We start from the raw sequence: 16,744 nt of genomic DNA, 5'->3' as shown, positions 1-16,744 counted from the left end.
AGTTCAGGTTGAGTAAAGTATTTAGTTTGGTCATATTCTTATTAATTCAACATTTTGCTTTTATTTTCAGGATGAGATTACATCCAGCCGTCGGGAGTATAGAGACAGACTGAGTGACAGCATAGGTATGGAGTATGGAGTATAGATAATAAGATATGCATGCAGACATTTATGTATAGGTGTGGGATCCCTTATCTGGAAACCTGTTATCCAGAAAGCTCCAATTACGTGAAGGCCTTCTCTGAGAGGGGTATATTTATCAAAGAGTGAAGTTAGAGATCACCACAGTCCTCTAGAGTGAAATTCCACCACTCTCTATTCATTCCTATGGCATGTTAAAAGGAGTATTTATCAAACGGTGAACTTTCACTTTCAACTAGGGATGCACCGAATCTACTATTTTAGATTTGGTCGAAACCCCGAAACCTTTGTGAAAGATTCAGCCGAATACGGAACCGAATCTGAATCATGCAAATTAGGGGTGGGAAGGGGAAAACATTTTTTACTTCCTTGTTTTGTGACAAAAATTCACACGATTTCCCGGCCGGGCAGAAGTATTCGGTCGAATCCGAATCCTGCTGAAAAGGCTGAATCCTGGATTCGGTGCATCCCTACTTTCAACCATTGATAAATACTTTTTTAGAAATCCCATAGAAATGAATGAAGAGTTGTTGAATTTCACTCTAGAGGACTGTGGAGATCTCTAACTTCACTCTTTGATAAATATACCCCATAGACTCCATTGTAATCAAATAAGATAGATCATATACCTGTATATGTATAAAGATGTATGTATGTATATATATGTATGTATATATTAGGGATGCACCGAATCCAGGGTTCAGTTCGGGATTGGGCCTTTCTCAGCAGGATTCGGATTCAGCCCAATCCTTCTGCCCGGCCGAACCGAATCCTAATTTGCATATGCAAATTATGGGCGGGGAGGGAATCGCGTGACTTTTTGTCACAAAACAAGGAAGAAAAAATGTTTTCCCCTTCCCACCCCTAATTTGCATATTCAAATTAGGGTTCGGATTCGGTTCAGTATTCGGCCATCTTTCACAAAGGATTCGGGGGTTCGGCCGTATCCAAAATAGTGGATTCGGTGCATCCCTAGTATATATATATATATATAGTACAGCAGGTAGGCACGCACACCTTAAGCCAATGTCCATAACCTGGGTGTTAATCCATATAGAAATATATATGAAAGCAAATAGTGGCAGCACTCCAAGGAATTTTATAGCCAGGCACAAGTTTGTCAAAAAAAGGCAGGTTTATTTGTCCAACGTTTCAGTTCCTCATGAAACTTTCATCAAGGAAAAAAAAAAAAAATGAAGGTTCCATGAGGAACTGAAACGTTGGACAAATAAACCTGCCTTTTTTTGACAAACTTGTGCCTGGCTATAAAATTCCTTGGAGTGCTGCCACTATTTGCTTTCATATATATTTCTATATGGATTAACACGCAGGTTATGGGCATTGGCTTAAGGTGTGCGCGCCAACCTGCTGTACTATATATATGGGCTATAAAATTCCTTGGAGTGCTGCCACTATCTGCTTTCGTATATATATGTATATATATATATATATATATATATATATATATATATATGTATGTCGAACCTGGTGCACTCACAACCCATAGAGACAGCTGCCTGGGTGCTGGTGAAAGAACAGTATACATACATTGCCAAAAAACTGCACTCCAAGGACTTGTTAGTGAAAAAAAATGAAGTGATTTTATTTCAACGTTTCGGCTCCATTACTTGGCCCGTCATCAGGACGTCCTTGGAGTGCGGTTTTTTTTTTTGGCAATGTATACAAATCCACTATTTTGGATTTGGCCGAACCCACGAATCCATCGCAAATTAGGGGTGGGAAGGGGAAAACATTTTTGTGACAAAAAGTCATGCAATTTCCTACCCCGTCCCTAATTTGCATATGTAAATTAGGATTCGCTTCAGCAAGGCAGAAGGATTTGGCCGAATCCTGCTGAAAAAGGCAGAACCCTAACCGAATCCAGGATTCGGTGCATCCCTAATATATACTATATCCTAATATATACTGTATAGAGAGAAAGAGGCACCCTCTATAATTTATAAGGCTATTCAAAGTCACTTAGGACTCCGATGACCATATAAAAGCACACGGCTGATAGCAGACAGGAATAACATGGAGGTGCTTCCAGACAGTGTTGATAGCAAGGCCATGTGCCAGTTAAATGATAAAAGGAATATAACTAACAGTATGACACGTTGTCAGATGTCAACACTGCAGATATATATATATATATATATATACTCCACAACTTTCCAGCGCACCTTGCCCATTGCCCCTATGAGATTCCTATTTAGGTTCAGTGAGTAATGGCCTTTTCAATTTTGACCAAGGTAAAAAATATGGAGGTGAAATTTCAATATCTGATATTAGCCTTAAGCACATTGATTCATCTTTCTGTATTTGTTTTGTAAATGGGATTTAGTCTCTGTACTGGGGGTCTGACCTGTAGCTTCAAACTGCGGGTTACAGTTCTGCACGTTGGTGTGTCCTTCTCAATTGCTACAGAGCAAATTTACTTATTGTTATGCCCTTAAACCGTTGGATTGTCTAGGTTTGTATCCCAGTTACTGTTTTTAGTTTTAATAACCCCAATGTATTTACCTGCTGTGTATTCACCATCAGGAGCTGACAGCCTATTGGATGAAAGTTCCGAAGCTGAACACCAGGAAGCCATTGCATTGCTGCAAGCAAAGATTGTTTCACTCACATCCCAGAACAAGGAATTACAAGAAAAGTTACAGGTGGGTGCAGAAATACCCAAGGGGCAAAGAGATTTGTCATTCTGAGACATAAATGAAAAACCTGCAGTTGTAATATATATTCAGTAAGGATGGGTATGATTCTTCCATTTCTGGTAAGATGCTCCATTTGTGTTTGGAGTAGGTTCAGCCAATCACTCGAAAATGTTCTGATTATAGTGACATTTTAATAATGCAACATGGTGAGATGAGATGGATGTTAACACAAATTAAACTGATTGCACCAGTGTTGCTTCTTGGCCAAAATAAAAAAAAAACAGGCCAACCAATAACTGCAGTGGTCTGTCTTCATTGACCCACACAGCAATATGGCCAACAGGCCAATGATATTTGGCACTTAGACCACCTATGTATGTGCCAAAAATTTTAAATATCTAAACTACGAACAAATAGGCCGATCCAATTTTGAGCCCAAGAATCAAGTGTTTGGATCTGCCCTACTGGTCCTCCATTTGGTGATCCAGTCAAAAAAAAGTAGTCCAGCTTTTCTTTTAGAATTGGAAAGATTGTAGAATTTGTCATAATTTCTATAAAAGGTAAATGCTGTCATGGTACTGTAGGTTCTTCGGGGCGACTAATCTCCCAAAGTTTCCTCGGGCTACTTCGGAAAACAAATTGCGCCAAGTGCCACCCCGCTGGCGATTTACATTTTAGCCGGCTGGAAGGCAGGGGAGGCGGTTCAGGGAGATTAGTCGCCCCGAAGAAGAGGAGATTTGTCACCGGGCAACTAATCTCCCTGAATCTGCCTGTGTGCCCTGACCCTTAAACTCCAGCAGTTTTTACAGTATTTGCTATTAATGTAATGGTTGGATACAAAGATATTTACCTTTGTAAACCAGCCTTATATGCATAAATTGACATGATTAGTGCCTTTATTATCACAGCCCATACTGGGCCGACATAATGGTTGGCTTATCTTGATGCAACAACACCACCTCTGCTAGAACTTTATATTGCACGCTTTGGCCTCAGCAATACATGAGTTGGCGGATGTAATAGTAATGTATGAATTGTAGAAGCATACTACAGATATTAAATCTGTCTTTTCTAGAGAAAAGACCATGTAGAACTGAGGTTCCCAAACTGTCATCCTGCCCTTTCTAGGGGGTTCAGAGCCATGTCTGGCAGGCCCAGCGTGAAGACCAGTTAAGGATATATTTTTTTAGGATGCTTTTTTTTGCCTAGAGTATCCTGGAAGCCTATCTTGAAGGTTTTCAATGTCCTATATATCAAGGGAACTATGGCTAAAAGTCTCATAAAGCAATATTTTCATATATATTTCATGTACTATGAACTGAGGCCTCTTACTGGTCAAATGTTGGGCCTTTAAGGGGAACCTGAACAACTGAAAACCACTGGTCTAGACAGATTGTAGAAGATAGAATGTGTAAATGTGTATAATTTGGCACATGGTATCACCTAATTAGAACTGTCAACAGCAATGTACAATAGCCAATGTCACTGTCCTATAGATGTGATAATAAAAGCTATAAGGAAAGAACAGAATGTTGATGAATGCTATTCATGTTCTGCGAAAATATAACTACTGCCATGCAATGAATTATCTAAATAAAGTTTGTCTTTCCACAGGCAAAGCTGAACAGTGACATTAGCTGTGATTCATACCATTCTACACAGACCGATTTAAACCTATCCAACGTAAGCACTCAAGAATCAACATCACCCACAATTATTTCCGAGAACACAGATATTTCATTTGAATCCCAGCCCGAAGCCTCTATCAGTGAACACAAACTAAGACAACTTGAGAAAACGATTGACGACATGCAACTTAAGTTAAACGAGTCTGAAGCAGAAAGAGAAAAGTTAGAAGCTCAGATTCAGTCTACGTCGTCAAGGCTTCAGCAGTCGATTAACGAGGAGTCTGTAGAGGATGGTTCAGATCTGGAGGTCCAGCCTTATGGAGCAGAAGATGAGAGACAGGATAAAAAACAGAAGGCCAGTTTGCAACGAATGTCGAATGTTGAACAGGAAGAGCCTAAAGGCATGTCGGAAGAGTCTCATCAGAAAACAATGTTGATGCTTGAAGAGTTGGAGACATTAAGGAGAAATTACAAAAATATTCTATCAGAAAGCGATAGAAAGGACAATGAGATGAAGGAATTACAATATCAAGTTGACTTAATGACAGCCAACATGGCCAACATGGTGACACTGGAAAAATTGGAGGAGGTGGAAAAATCTTACATCTCCCTTAAGGAACAGGTCAACCAAGAGAAAACCCAACTAAGAGATACATATGAAAAGGAACTGAAAGGTATGAAGAAACTTCAGAAAGAATTAGAAAGTCGAATGGAGAAGGCATCGTCTGATGAAGATAAGCAGGACAAGGAAGCCGTGATTAACACAATAGAGGAACTGAATAAGCAAGTGAGTGAATTGACTTTGGCTTACAGGGAAGCCCAAGCTGAACTTGGAAAAGCAAGAGAGAATGCACAGGAAGTCTCGTGTGACTTCATTCAGAAAGAGGAGCATGTGAAACTTCTGCAAGAGGTCATAGATGGCAAACAGCAAGTTGAAAATGATTTGGCTAGTATGGCTTCCCAGCATGCAAAAGCATTGGAAGAAGCATGTGAACTGAAGCAACGGTTACAGGAAGAACTGAGGGATTCACCAGTAGTTGCAGAGTACATGCAGGTCATTGCAACTTTGAGAGACAACATCTGTAGTCTAGAAGCTGAAAGAGAGGAGTTGAGAGTGGGCCTTTCTTCCCAAGAATCTAAGCTCAGGGCTTTAGAGGAAGATGTGCTGCATGAGAAGACTGTGGTCCAAGAAACAATGGTCACAAGGAAAGTTTTTGAAGAACTGCAGGCATCTCTGGAGGAGGAAATTGGCGCTCTCTCTTCTGAAATACGAAACTTGCTGAAGGAGAAAGAAAAGCTGTCTAATGAGAGTGCCCAAGTGAAACTGGAACTCACACAGGTCAAAGGAGACAAAGATCTGATTCTGTCACAACTAAACACCAGGGAACTTGAAATCGATGATTATCGCATCAGGCATGAGAAAGCACAGGAAGATTTGCTGGAGCTGAAGAGATTCTCCGAAAATACTTCCAAGATAGAAGAAGACAAAGACAAAAAGGTTAGTACATTTAATGGAAGGCAGTTGAATGTAGTCCTGGAAGGAATCTAGGCATCGGAGGATTTTGGAAGCTTGAGGGCCACAGGTTTGCAATCAAGAAGTAGATGGTGGGAGACATGAAAGGGTGAAGCATTTAATTTGAGAACATAGGGATATACTGTATATATATATAAAGACAGATTTTGTTGAACCCCATTTTTCCATTTCTTCTTTTGGCTTATCTTAGGGGAGAAAACAAAGATCTGCTCCCTTCCATGCCCAAAATCCATGTGCATAGACAGGCAGCTTACAGTGCAGACACTATTCATATTCCAGACTCTTATTCAAATCATTGCATGGTTGCTAGGATAATTTGGACCCTAGCAACCAGATTGCCGAAACTTCAAACTGGAGAGCTGCTGGATAAAACGCCAAATAACCCAAAAAGCACAAATAATAAAAAAATTAAAACCAATTGCAAACTGTCTCAGAATATCACTCTCTACATCATATTAAAACATTACGGGGCAGATTTATTCAGGGTCGAATAGGAAATTAGAATTAGAATTTTTGAATTGTATTTTTGGTCAAAACTCGCAAATTTCGAATTGGAAATAATACAAACTCAATTCAAATTTCGAGATTTATCAAACCTTGACCCTATGAACAATTCGCATTTGACTATTCACCACCTAAAACCTGCCGAGTTCATGTAGAAGTCAATGGCAGAGGTCCAGTGACCCATTTGAAGATGTTAATAGCCTTTTTGGCATTCAAGCTTTTTTCGGAGAACAAACTTGATTCGAGTTTTCGAGTCAGTAATATTCATTCGAGTTTTAGACTTTCCCATTTTTTCTTAAATAGACTCCCATTCGAATTTCGAGTATATTCGAAGTTATGAGAGTAAAAAGAAATTCACATGAATTCGAAATTCGACCCTAAAGGTGAACCACCAGTCTGCCTTGCTGCCTATAACACACTGGGGGTCATTTATAAAGTTCGCGCAGCGCATATTTTTCGCAAATGGTTGTATTGCGCATGTTTTTTGCTGAGCGCTAATATATTGCACTGCTCTGCCCGTCTTTCCGGTTTTTGCGAATTCGCAGTGTGAATAAATTTTCGCAAATGGCCCGCAAATGAGACAGGAGTTTGCGCGAGCGCACCCAATGTGCGAGGTTGTTGTGCGCGAAAATAGCGTTGAGAGTAACTTAAATTCGCAGTTTGCAAAACTGTTTTGCGAATATTTTATCCGCCACCAAAGTTGTGGCGTAATTGAGTCGCAGAGTGTGCGCATAAAGATTCGCAATTTGCGAATTGTGACATATTTATAAAGCCCCTTTAGACATTCGCATTGTGAATAAAAAATTCGCAATTCTGTATGCACCCTCTTATTCAGCTTTATAAATATAACCATGCGCAGGGCAAATATATTCACTTTGTGAACCAATCTGCCCTGCGCGAAGTTTATAAATGACCCCCACTGTAACTGCTTTGCTGATCAACCTTCATCATCCTAAAAATTCTTTTCTTTGGGTGTCTCATTTAAAGTAGAAGAAGAAAGAATTCAGTACATTTTTACCACTGCAAGCACAGGCTCACCACCGATATTTCTGAATTCATTAACAACACGAGCATTTACTTTCAGATAAATGAGCTCTCCAAGGAAGTGAGCAAACTGAAGGAAGCCTTGAACAGCCTCTCGCAACTGTCCTTATCAACAAGCACACCCAAGAGACAGAGCCAGCAACTGGAAGCCCTGCAGCAACAAGTGAAACAGCTGCAGAGCCAGCTCATAGTAAGTATGCCGCTGCTATGTTTATACATATAAAGGACCTGTTATCCAAAATGCTTGGGACCAGGGGTTTTCCGGATAACGGATTGTTCTGTACTTTGGATCTTTATACCATGGGGTAGATTCCCTAAAGGGCGAAGTGACTAACGCTAGCGAAAATTCGCCAGAGTGACGTCATTTCGGAACTTCGATGACTTCATAATGGGCGTCATTTCGCTAGCGAAGGAGATAGACGCTAGCGTTGCTTCGCGCTCTAACTCCAGGCGAATTTCCACTCTGGCGAACGGACGTAACTCCACAAATTCACTAAGATGCGGATTTTACTGAACGTTACCTCATTCGCCAGACTTGCCTTTGCCAGCTTAGACCAGGCGAAGTGCAATGGAGTGCATAGGACTTTATTATAAATAAACTCTATTTTATTTATTAAGGTTCCCTGGACTTGTGTAATGTAATGTATTTGCTGCAACATATCCGTCCATTCAACTTTATCATTTCCCACTGTATGCAAATTAGGCAACGCTAGCACATCTTTGCTTTGATTGCCGAAGTAACGGTATGATAATTTGCCAGCGTTTGGCGCCCTGGACGCAACTTCGCACTTTAGTGAATTGGCGAATTTTCGCCTGGCGAAGTGTTGCGATGGCTGCGAAGATGTCTCTGGCGAATTTTCGCCGGTTAGGGACTTTGCTCCCTTAAGTCTACTAGATAACCATATAAACATTAACTAAAGCCCATAGACTGGTTTGCTTCCAATAAGGATTAATGATATCTTAGTTGGGATCAAGTACAAGCTACTGTTTTATTATTACAGAGAAAAAGGGTTAAAATTAAAAAATTGGATTATTTGGATAAAATAGAGTCTATAGGAGATGGCCTTTCCGTAATACGGAGCTTTCTGGATAACTGGTTTCCGGATAACAAATTCCATACTTGTATTTGTATTTAACAGATATCCTAATTATTGTTTCCTGTGTGCTGATTGACCCTTATTCACTCAGGAGTTGGTGCTTACTCATCTATAGTACAGGTATGAGATTTGCTATCCGGAAACCCATTATCCAGAAAGCTCAGAATTACGGAAAGTCCGTCTCCCATAGACTTCCATTTTATCCAAATAACCCGAAATGTTAAAAATTATTTCCTTTTTCTCTGTAATAATAAAACAGTAGCTTGTACTTGATCCCAACTAAGATATAATCAGTCCTTATTGGAAGCACAAATAGCCTATCGGGTGTAGTTAATATTTACATGATATTCTTGTAGACTCAAAGGTATGAAGATTCAAATTATGGAAAGATCCATTATCTGGAAAACCCCAGGTCCCGAGCATTCTATAAATTTAGCAGTAGGAAGCACAAGAGCTGTTTCAGGCTAAAAATTGCCACCACTAGTGCTGCCAGAGGTTCCCAATAAACTGAATAATAAGAGGAAGGGGAACATTCATTTGCTTCTCCGTTAGTGGAAAAAATGTCCCATAGCCATTAGGATATAAGCCTGTCTTTCATTACAACTTCTTGTAGCACTGCAAGAATATTCTCATAGACAGGCCAGATGTGAGCCAGCTGTGTGCCATGCCCAATGATTTCATATGGATTTATTTAAGTTCTCTACACATATTACATCAATCTAACACATTATTTTATTATAACATGCACAAAATCTGCAGAATGCCCTCTGACTCAAGCTGAGTTCCCATCGTTAAGTATAAAGGGGCTTTTCATGCACCAATTCAAAATGTGTTTGGCTACAAGACCTGGTGATGTTATACCAGAACCCGGGAAATTAACATAAAGTTCATATTCCTAAAAAAAAGGGAAGCAGGGAAGAATATGCTAAATATAAGCCTGTTGATCTGACTGTGTTATTTCCCTGCAGGAGACCAAGAAACAGCATCAGGAGATTGTATCTGTTTACAGGATGCATCTACTTTATGCCGTGCAGGTAAATGATAACGGAAAATATGTATGTAATTTAATGCAGAACGCTCCAACTGTCAGCACTGCGTGACCACAATGGGTGGGGAGTTTTTGGGATGGTCTTTAATTTGAATGAATAGAGTCGCTTTTTTTTAAGATCATTTTCTCTGGGCTGAAAGCACTTGCCGTTATGGGTTCATAAATCCGTGTGTAGCTGTTATGGCAGTGGGTGAAAGAAGCCTGTGAATTAGTAGAAAGGGAATGGCATTGGCAGACATTAGTAGGAGTGCAGGGTGTGTAAGTGCTTAGAAGAAGCAGCCATTATGTAAGTTGGGAGCTGGAAGACACACATGAGTGTGGTTAGAGGGATGGAAGATTTAATTTACGAGACTGTCAAGGTTGGGGTTGTTTTCTCTGGAAAAAAGGCGCTTGCGAGGGGACATGATTAGACTTTACAAGTACATTAGAGGACATTATAGACAAATAGCAGGGGACCTTTTTACCCATAAAGTGGATCACGTACCAGAGGCCACCCCTTTAGACTAGAAGAAAAGAACTTTCATTTGAAGCAACGTAGGGGGTTCTTCACAGTCAGGACAGTGAGGTTGTGGAATGCACTGCCGGGTGATGTTGTGATGCTGATTCAGTTAATGCCTTTAAGAATGGCTTGGATGATTTTTTGGACAGACATAATATCAAAGGCTATTGTGATACTAAGCTCTATAGTTAGTATAGATATGGGTATATAGAATTTATGTGAAAGTATGGAGGGGTGTGTGTATGGATGCTGGGTTTTCTTTTGGAGGGGTTGAACTTGATGGACTTGTTTAACCGATTTAACTATGTAACTATGAATAAGGGTAGTGGAGATTCTGCTTCTGAAAAGCTATACACTGGACACCCTGTATGTACAGGGTACATGGATATCGTAGGCAGTGTTTTACATCTTATGGTCATCGTTCTATGGTTCCATTGGCTTAGGCCGAAGCCCAAACATTTGGAAGAGCAGTAAGTGAAAAGGAGCTTCAGCATCTCTTCATGTCCTTTTCCGCCAACCTACCATACACTGTATCAGCTACTGATACTACTGATGCATTGACTGATATACATAATACATATATAATATATACATAATACATACATTGTAGATATCAGTTGTGATCATCCAGACAGACTACACGTACCAAACTAACAAAGTTACATACAGGGAAATGACCACGGAGATATTGTGGGGTCAGAACAGAGACATATAACTCCTCACTTAAGTGTAAATCTCACAAAACTGATGGAAGAGGCACAACCCTATAGTTACTGCCTGGTTGTGGTGCAAAGTGATGAGTGTAGCTGTGCTCGGAGGAGAGATGGGTGCCATTTTGCCAAACTTACTGCTGTAGCACTTGCATCCAGGGCTCTCATATATAATCTGCTGTGCAGAAAAATGCATCTTTTTCTGAAATAATGTTCAGGCCCACAACTTGTTTTAGTATTTATTTCCTGCTATCCAGGCTTGTATAGATTTTGTGTTACCTACCCGTAAACGTCAAACTGACTGTGGTTTCCCATCTAAAAGGGGAAAATTAACGGTTAAATTAACTTTTAGTATGATGTATAAAGTGATATTCTGAGACAATTTGCAATTGGTTTTCATTTTTTATTATTTCTGTTTTTTGAGTTATTTAGCTTTTTATTCAGCAGCTCTTCAGTTTGCAGTTTCAGCAATCAGGTGGCTAGGGTTCAAATTGCCCTAGCAACCATACATTGATTTGAATAAGAGACTGGAATATGAATAGGAGAGGGCTGAATAGAAAAATGAGTAATAAAAAGTAGCAATAACAATACATTTGTAGCCTTACAGAGCATTTGTTTTTTAAATGGGGTCAGTGACCCCCATTTGAAAGCTGGAAAGAGCCAGAAGAAGAAGGCAAATAATTCAAAAACAATACAAAAATAAATAATGAAGGCCAATTGAAAAGTTGCTTAGAATTAGCCATTCTATAACATACTAAACATTTACACCTTTAAGGTGGCCATAAATGGGCACATTTTTGCTGCCGAATCAGCTCCTGCACCTAAAGTTGGCAGCTTAAAGGACAAGGAAATTTAAACTAAAGAAGTAGGTAGAAATGTTACATTATGTTTTGAGCTTCTGTACCCGGCCAAGGCAACCACAGCACTTTAGCAGTAAAGATCTGTGTCTCCAAAGATGCCCCAGTAGCTCCCCATCTTCTTTTCTGCTGATTCACTGCACATGCTCTGTGCTGCTGTCACTTACTGAGCTTAGGGACCCACTCACAATATACAGTACACATAGAATAGAAATGTCACAATATAAGACTGATTAGTAATTAATAAAGATAATTACTACATGGCAGCACAGAAACCAGTGCAATTAGCATCAGAATTTAATATAATAATCAGCCCTGTAGCATCAGCTTATATTACAGGGGAAGCTCATTTTCTGCTGGATAATTAGTGACGAGCCCTAAGCTTAGCTTCTCAACAGCTGCTCAGAGCCCACTGAGCATGTGAGTGTCACAGACACTTTCCAAGATGGTGACCCCCTGTGACAAGTTTGAAGTCCTGGATCATTGCTGCTATTGACAAGCTGAAACTTTAGGCTGATGCAATATGCTCACTATATAAAGCATGGCATTTTTAGCCATATTCATTTTTAGGGTTTAGTTCTCCTTTAACTGCCTGTGTATGGGGCACTCCAGTGGGCCTACCCAACAGATATCTGGCTGAAAATCGGACTGGTTTAAAAATCAGTGGTCATTGCCCTGATGGCCTGTATCCGTCATTGTGATTTGATCGTTAGACCCTAACGATCAGCCCAATATCACCCACTTCAAGGTGGGCATTTCAGGGAAAGAACCTCACCAAACGGATCTTTCAGTGTATGGCCAGTGTTGTATCCGTATAGTGTGTAGTTAGATGTGAAATGTAGAATCTGCAATTTACTTCAGCCAGGTAAAATGATGCAACCAAGGTTCCCAGAGATGAAACGATGTATTCAGATTATCCAGCCCAGAGACAGCAAATGATACAGATTTTCAGAATGTGCCCAAAGGTTATACTTCCTTCTCTCTTTCTCCCTCTTCTTCCCTTCCTCTTCTCCTCTGCTTCCTCATCTTTCAGCCAAAAACCAATTCCATTGTTATACTGTTTCTATGCCATTGACCCAAATGGGTAATGGTTCTGATTGGCTGATGACAAGTTAAACAGGAAAACCAGCTAATTTCTTTAGATGTCCCTTTTACCAATAACAACTGTACAAACAGTTCCTCGTTGAAATGTAAAAGACCCTCTCCAGATGGTCTCTTGGGATGTGTCCCACCTATCTAACAAAGCATCCTATCTAACTTTTGCATTTTATTACAAGACAGGATGGGTCATAAAAACTCAGGACATATACTAGCTAAATGGGGCTTAATTACAATCCTTTGAAGTAGACGGGAACTTAAGAAATGTGTATTCATATATACATAGGTCTGCATATATTACTACAGCCAGCTTAAGTCTTCTCAATTTATTTTTAATTCTATTACAGGGAATAAAACTGATTTTGTATTTGTGTCCGAGAACAGTGGGATATGATTAATATGAGGAAATATATTGCAAAAACTGCATTTTGGCAAACTCTTAGGGGCACATTTACAAAGCTCGAGTGAAGGATTCGAATAAAAAAAAATTCGAATTTCGAAGTGTTTTTTTGGCTACTTCGACTCAAAATCGAATGGGCTAGTTCGACCTTCGACTTCGACTACGAATCGAACGATTCGAACTAAAAATCGTTCGACTATTCGATCGTTCGATAATCGAAGTACTGTCTCTTTAAGAAAAACTTCGACCCCCTAGTTCAGCAGCTAAAAGCTACCGAACTCAATGTTAGCCTATGGGGAAGGTCCCCATAGGCTTGCCTATGTTTTTTTGGATCGAAGGATATTCGTTCGATCGATGAATTAAAATCCTTCGAATCGTTTGATTCGAAGGATTTAATCGTTCGATCGAACGAATAATCGTTCGATCGAAGTATTAGCGCTAAATTGTTCGACTTCGATATTCGAAGTCGAACGATTTTAGTTCCTGGTCGAATATCGAGGGTTAATTAACCCTCGATATTCGACCCTTAGTAAATGTGCCCCTTAGTGACTCGTTCCACTTTTCCACAATTAGGGGCAGATTTATTAAGGTTCGAGTTGTTTTCTTCCACGAAAATTCGCATTTTTGAGTTGTATTTTTTGATCAAAACACACATTTTCAGGTAAAAAAAATGTAATCGATCGAATTTTCTTTAAAAGAAAAACTAAAATATTCGAGATTTATTATTCCCGGACCCTGGAAATAGCTTGAATCCTAAAATACACCATCTAAAACATGTCGTGGTCCTGTAGAAGTCAATGGCAGAGGTCCCTTGAACCATTTGAAGAGGTTAACAGCCTGTTTGATGTACCAGTTTTTTTCGTAAGGGGTTTTGCCAAAAACAAATGATTGGAGCGATTAGAGTTTTTTTATCTCTTTTTCGTTTTCGGGTTGCGATCAATAAGAGTAAGATACCTTTCGAGTTCTTTCAAGGTAAAATAAACTCTAACACTCGACCTTTGATAAATCAGTCCTCTAGTGTTTTAACTTTGAGGTTTTTTTCAGCTATACAATTAATTCTGTATTTGTGTTTTCCTTCTTTCTCCTGCTCAGGGGCAGATGGATGAAGACGTGCAGAAAGTCCTTAAGCAGATCCTGATGATGTGTAAAAGTCAGCCGCAGAAAATGTGATCGGTGTCTCACTGGGACAGACAGACACCTACTTCAGCACTGCCTCTTAGTATTAAACTAGATTGTCCTTCCAGGAAACGTCAAATTATGCTGGATATCAAAACTTTTGAGTTCTTCTGTATCAGAAAACTGTGTATTTTTATATATTTTTTTTTTAATAAGAAACCCTAGTTTCCAGTGAGAATTGTACACGGGAGCCCATATACGGTCCCCAATGCTGACTTAACAGTAATGTCTTCACGTAGGAACATGGAGAAACGCTGCTTGAACCCTATCGTTAGTTAGCGTCACATGAAATGCTATTAATGCATTACGTAGCCTGTAGCCCATGGCTCAGTTTTCAGAAGCAACGCTAGTTATGGAGTAGCTGTTTAGTACCTTGAATTACAATTAATCCTAAATGTTAGCTTTTTATAATTTTATTTTTCAGAATTGTGTCTTATTATTGTAAATTTAGCCTTATTTCGTTTTGGGTAAAAAAAAAAAACAAATAGTGACATCCACACGGATTTCCAAATATACTATTGCCTTAATATATTCCATAAAGGTCCTCCGTATTTGTGATGATGATACATTCCATTTTTGCGGTGTGTTGAATGAGCTGAACATTTAATTGGGCTGTAGAGCAAATCAAAGAGCAGGACACCATTATTTATGGAATATGAGTTGGTTCTTGATGCTCAGCCAAACCTGAGTTAATATGGATCTGTTTTGGGCAAAGGTGTACCTGACAGAATGTCTGAGGCCAGGGCAGACTAGGGCAGTGGTCCCCAACCTTTTGTGGCCCAGGGACCGGTGTAAAGGAAAAATGCTTTGCAAGGGGGGGGGGCTGCGGCAACTGCGGATCCAATTCGGCACGCCAGGGTCCAATTGGGTGCGCAGGTGTTAATTGCGGGCTAGGCTCAACGGCCCAGTTCAGGACTGTCCACGGCCCGGTTCTGGGCCGCAGCCCGGTGGTTGGGGACCACTGGACTAAGGGGTTCAGGCCCCCCAGGCAGTACATTGGGGTTGCTCCTTGCACCTTATTCATTGGCATTTTCTTACATTGTGGTCCTTCCCTTCAGTAGTACACCCCAGAATGTGATTGGGCCTGCCAAAACTGAGTTCAATTTTGCTCTCTTCCGATTACTAGGTGCAGCAGCAAGGGCAGTATAGAAGAGAGAAAAAAATGAAATAAATAGGTAATGTTAGGTTAAAGGGGGTGGTTCACCTTTAAGGTAACTTTTAGTATGTTATAGAACGGCCACTTCTAAACAACTTTTCAATTGGTCTTCATTATTTATGTTTTATAGTTATTTGCCATTTTTCTTCTGACTATTTGTAGCTTTCAAATGGGCGTCGCTGACCTCTTCTATAAAGCAAACGCTCTGTAAGGCTACAAATGTATTGTTATTGCTACTTTTTATTACTCATCTTTCTATTCAGGCCTCTCCTATTCATATTCCAGTCTCTTATTCACAGGCCCGGATTTGCGGCAAGGCCGCATAGGCCTGGGCCTAGGGCGGCAAAAAATATAGGTGGCATGCCGCACAGCCGCATTATGGGGACGTTCACGTCCCCGTTCAACTACACCAGCTGCGCCGGCGTTTTTTCCCCGGCGCGCTGGGAAGGCGGGCGCTAGGACCGGGGCGGCCGGAAAAGAAATCCGGCGCTGCTTATTCAAATCAATGCATGATCACTGGGGTAATTTGCTTAAAATGCAAACTTAAGAGAGTAACTCAAAAACCTTAAATAATTACAAATGAAAAACAATTATAAATTGTCTCAGAATATCATACTCTACATCATACTAAAAGTTATCCCAAAGGTGAACAACCGCTTTAACAAAATGACAGATTGTTATTAGTGGATGAGAAAGAGAGGGTGAATGGGAGGATATAAAGACGTCAATAGGTAGGAAATTACATAGGAAGTTTTAGAAAGTGAGGAGGAAAAGGAAAATGAGGCAGAAAAAGAGAAGAATTTCAGGTTTGAGACACTAAGGAAAAGACAGATGATAGATGGAAAGTGATATAAAAGCATTTGTTCACCTTTAAGTCATCTTTTAGTATGTTATGGAATGGCCAATCGGAGAAAATTTTTTCTTTGTCTTAATTGTTTATTTTTTTTTTTTTATAATTCAAAATTTTTATTAATTTTCAAATAGACAGAGAAAAGAGATTGTTAATGGATGGAGCAAAGTATAAACTTGGTGGATCGAATATACAAAACAGTAGTCTTTTTTTTTAACATCAAGCAATATCAAAACATATTATTCATACTTTGCTATCTATCTATGATGAAGTGAAACTCTTTTTGTTCCAATATTGCCTTCCCTGCAACCGAAAACTGTTTATTTTTTAATAGTTTTTTTAATT

At 39.7% G+C, this 16,744-nt stretch overlaps 1 protein-coding gene across 6 annotated transcripts in view; it reads left to right on the top strand.

Annotated features, from left to right (window-relative positions):
• Positions 1 to 14,955, top strand: part of rai14.L (retinoic acid induced 14 L homeolog) — a 102,793-nt gene extending 87,838 nt beyond the window's left edge. For all 6 annotated transcript variants that reach the window (XM_041569682.1, XM_041569677.1, XM_041569673.1 and 3 more), the window contains 6 exons: positions 71 to 125; positions 2,686 to 2,804; positions 4,413 to 5,924; positions 7,549 to 7,698; positions 9,574 to 9,639; positions 14,310 to 14,955. In XM_041569682.1, the coding sequence (XP_041425616.1) occupies positions 71 to 125; positions 2,686 to 2,804; positions 4,413 to 5,924; positions 7,549 to 7,698; positions 9,574 to 9,639; positions 14,310 to 14,387 (1,980 nt within the window). In that variant the 3' untranslated portion in view covers positions 14,388 to 14,955. The remainder of the gene's footprint in view (positions 1 to 70; positions 126 to 2,685; positions 2,805 to 4,412; positions 5,925 to 7,548; positions 7,699 to 9,573; positions 9,640 to 14,309) is intronic.
• The last annotated feature ends 1,789 nt before the right edge of the window (positions 14,956 to 16,744 follow it).

This window comes from Xenopus laevis, chromosome 1L (genome assembly GCF_017654675.1).
Source record: "Xenopus laevis strain J_2021 chromosome 1L, Xenopus_laevis_v10.1, whole genome shotgun sequence".
Classification (NCBI taxonomy): domain Eukaryota; kingdom Metazoa; phylum Chordata; class Amphibia; order Anura; family Pipidae; genus Xenopus; species Xenopus laevis.
The sequence above is the reverse complement of the archived record's forward strand: the minus strand, read 5'-3'. Positions and strand labels throughout refer to the sequence as shown.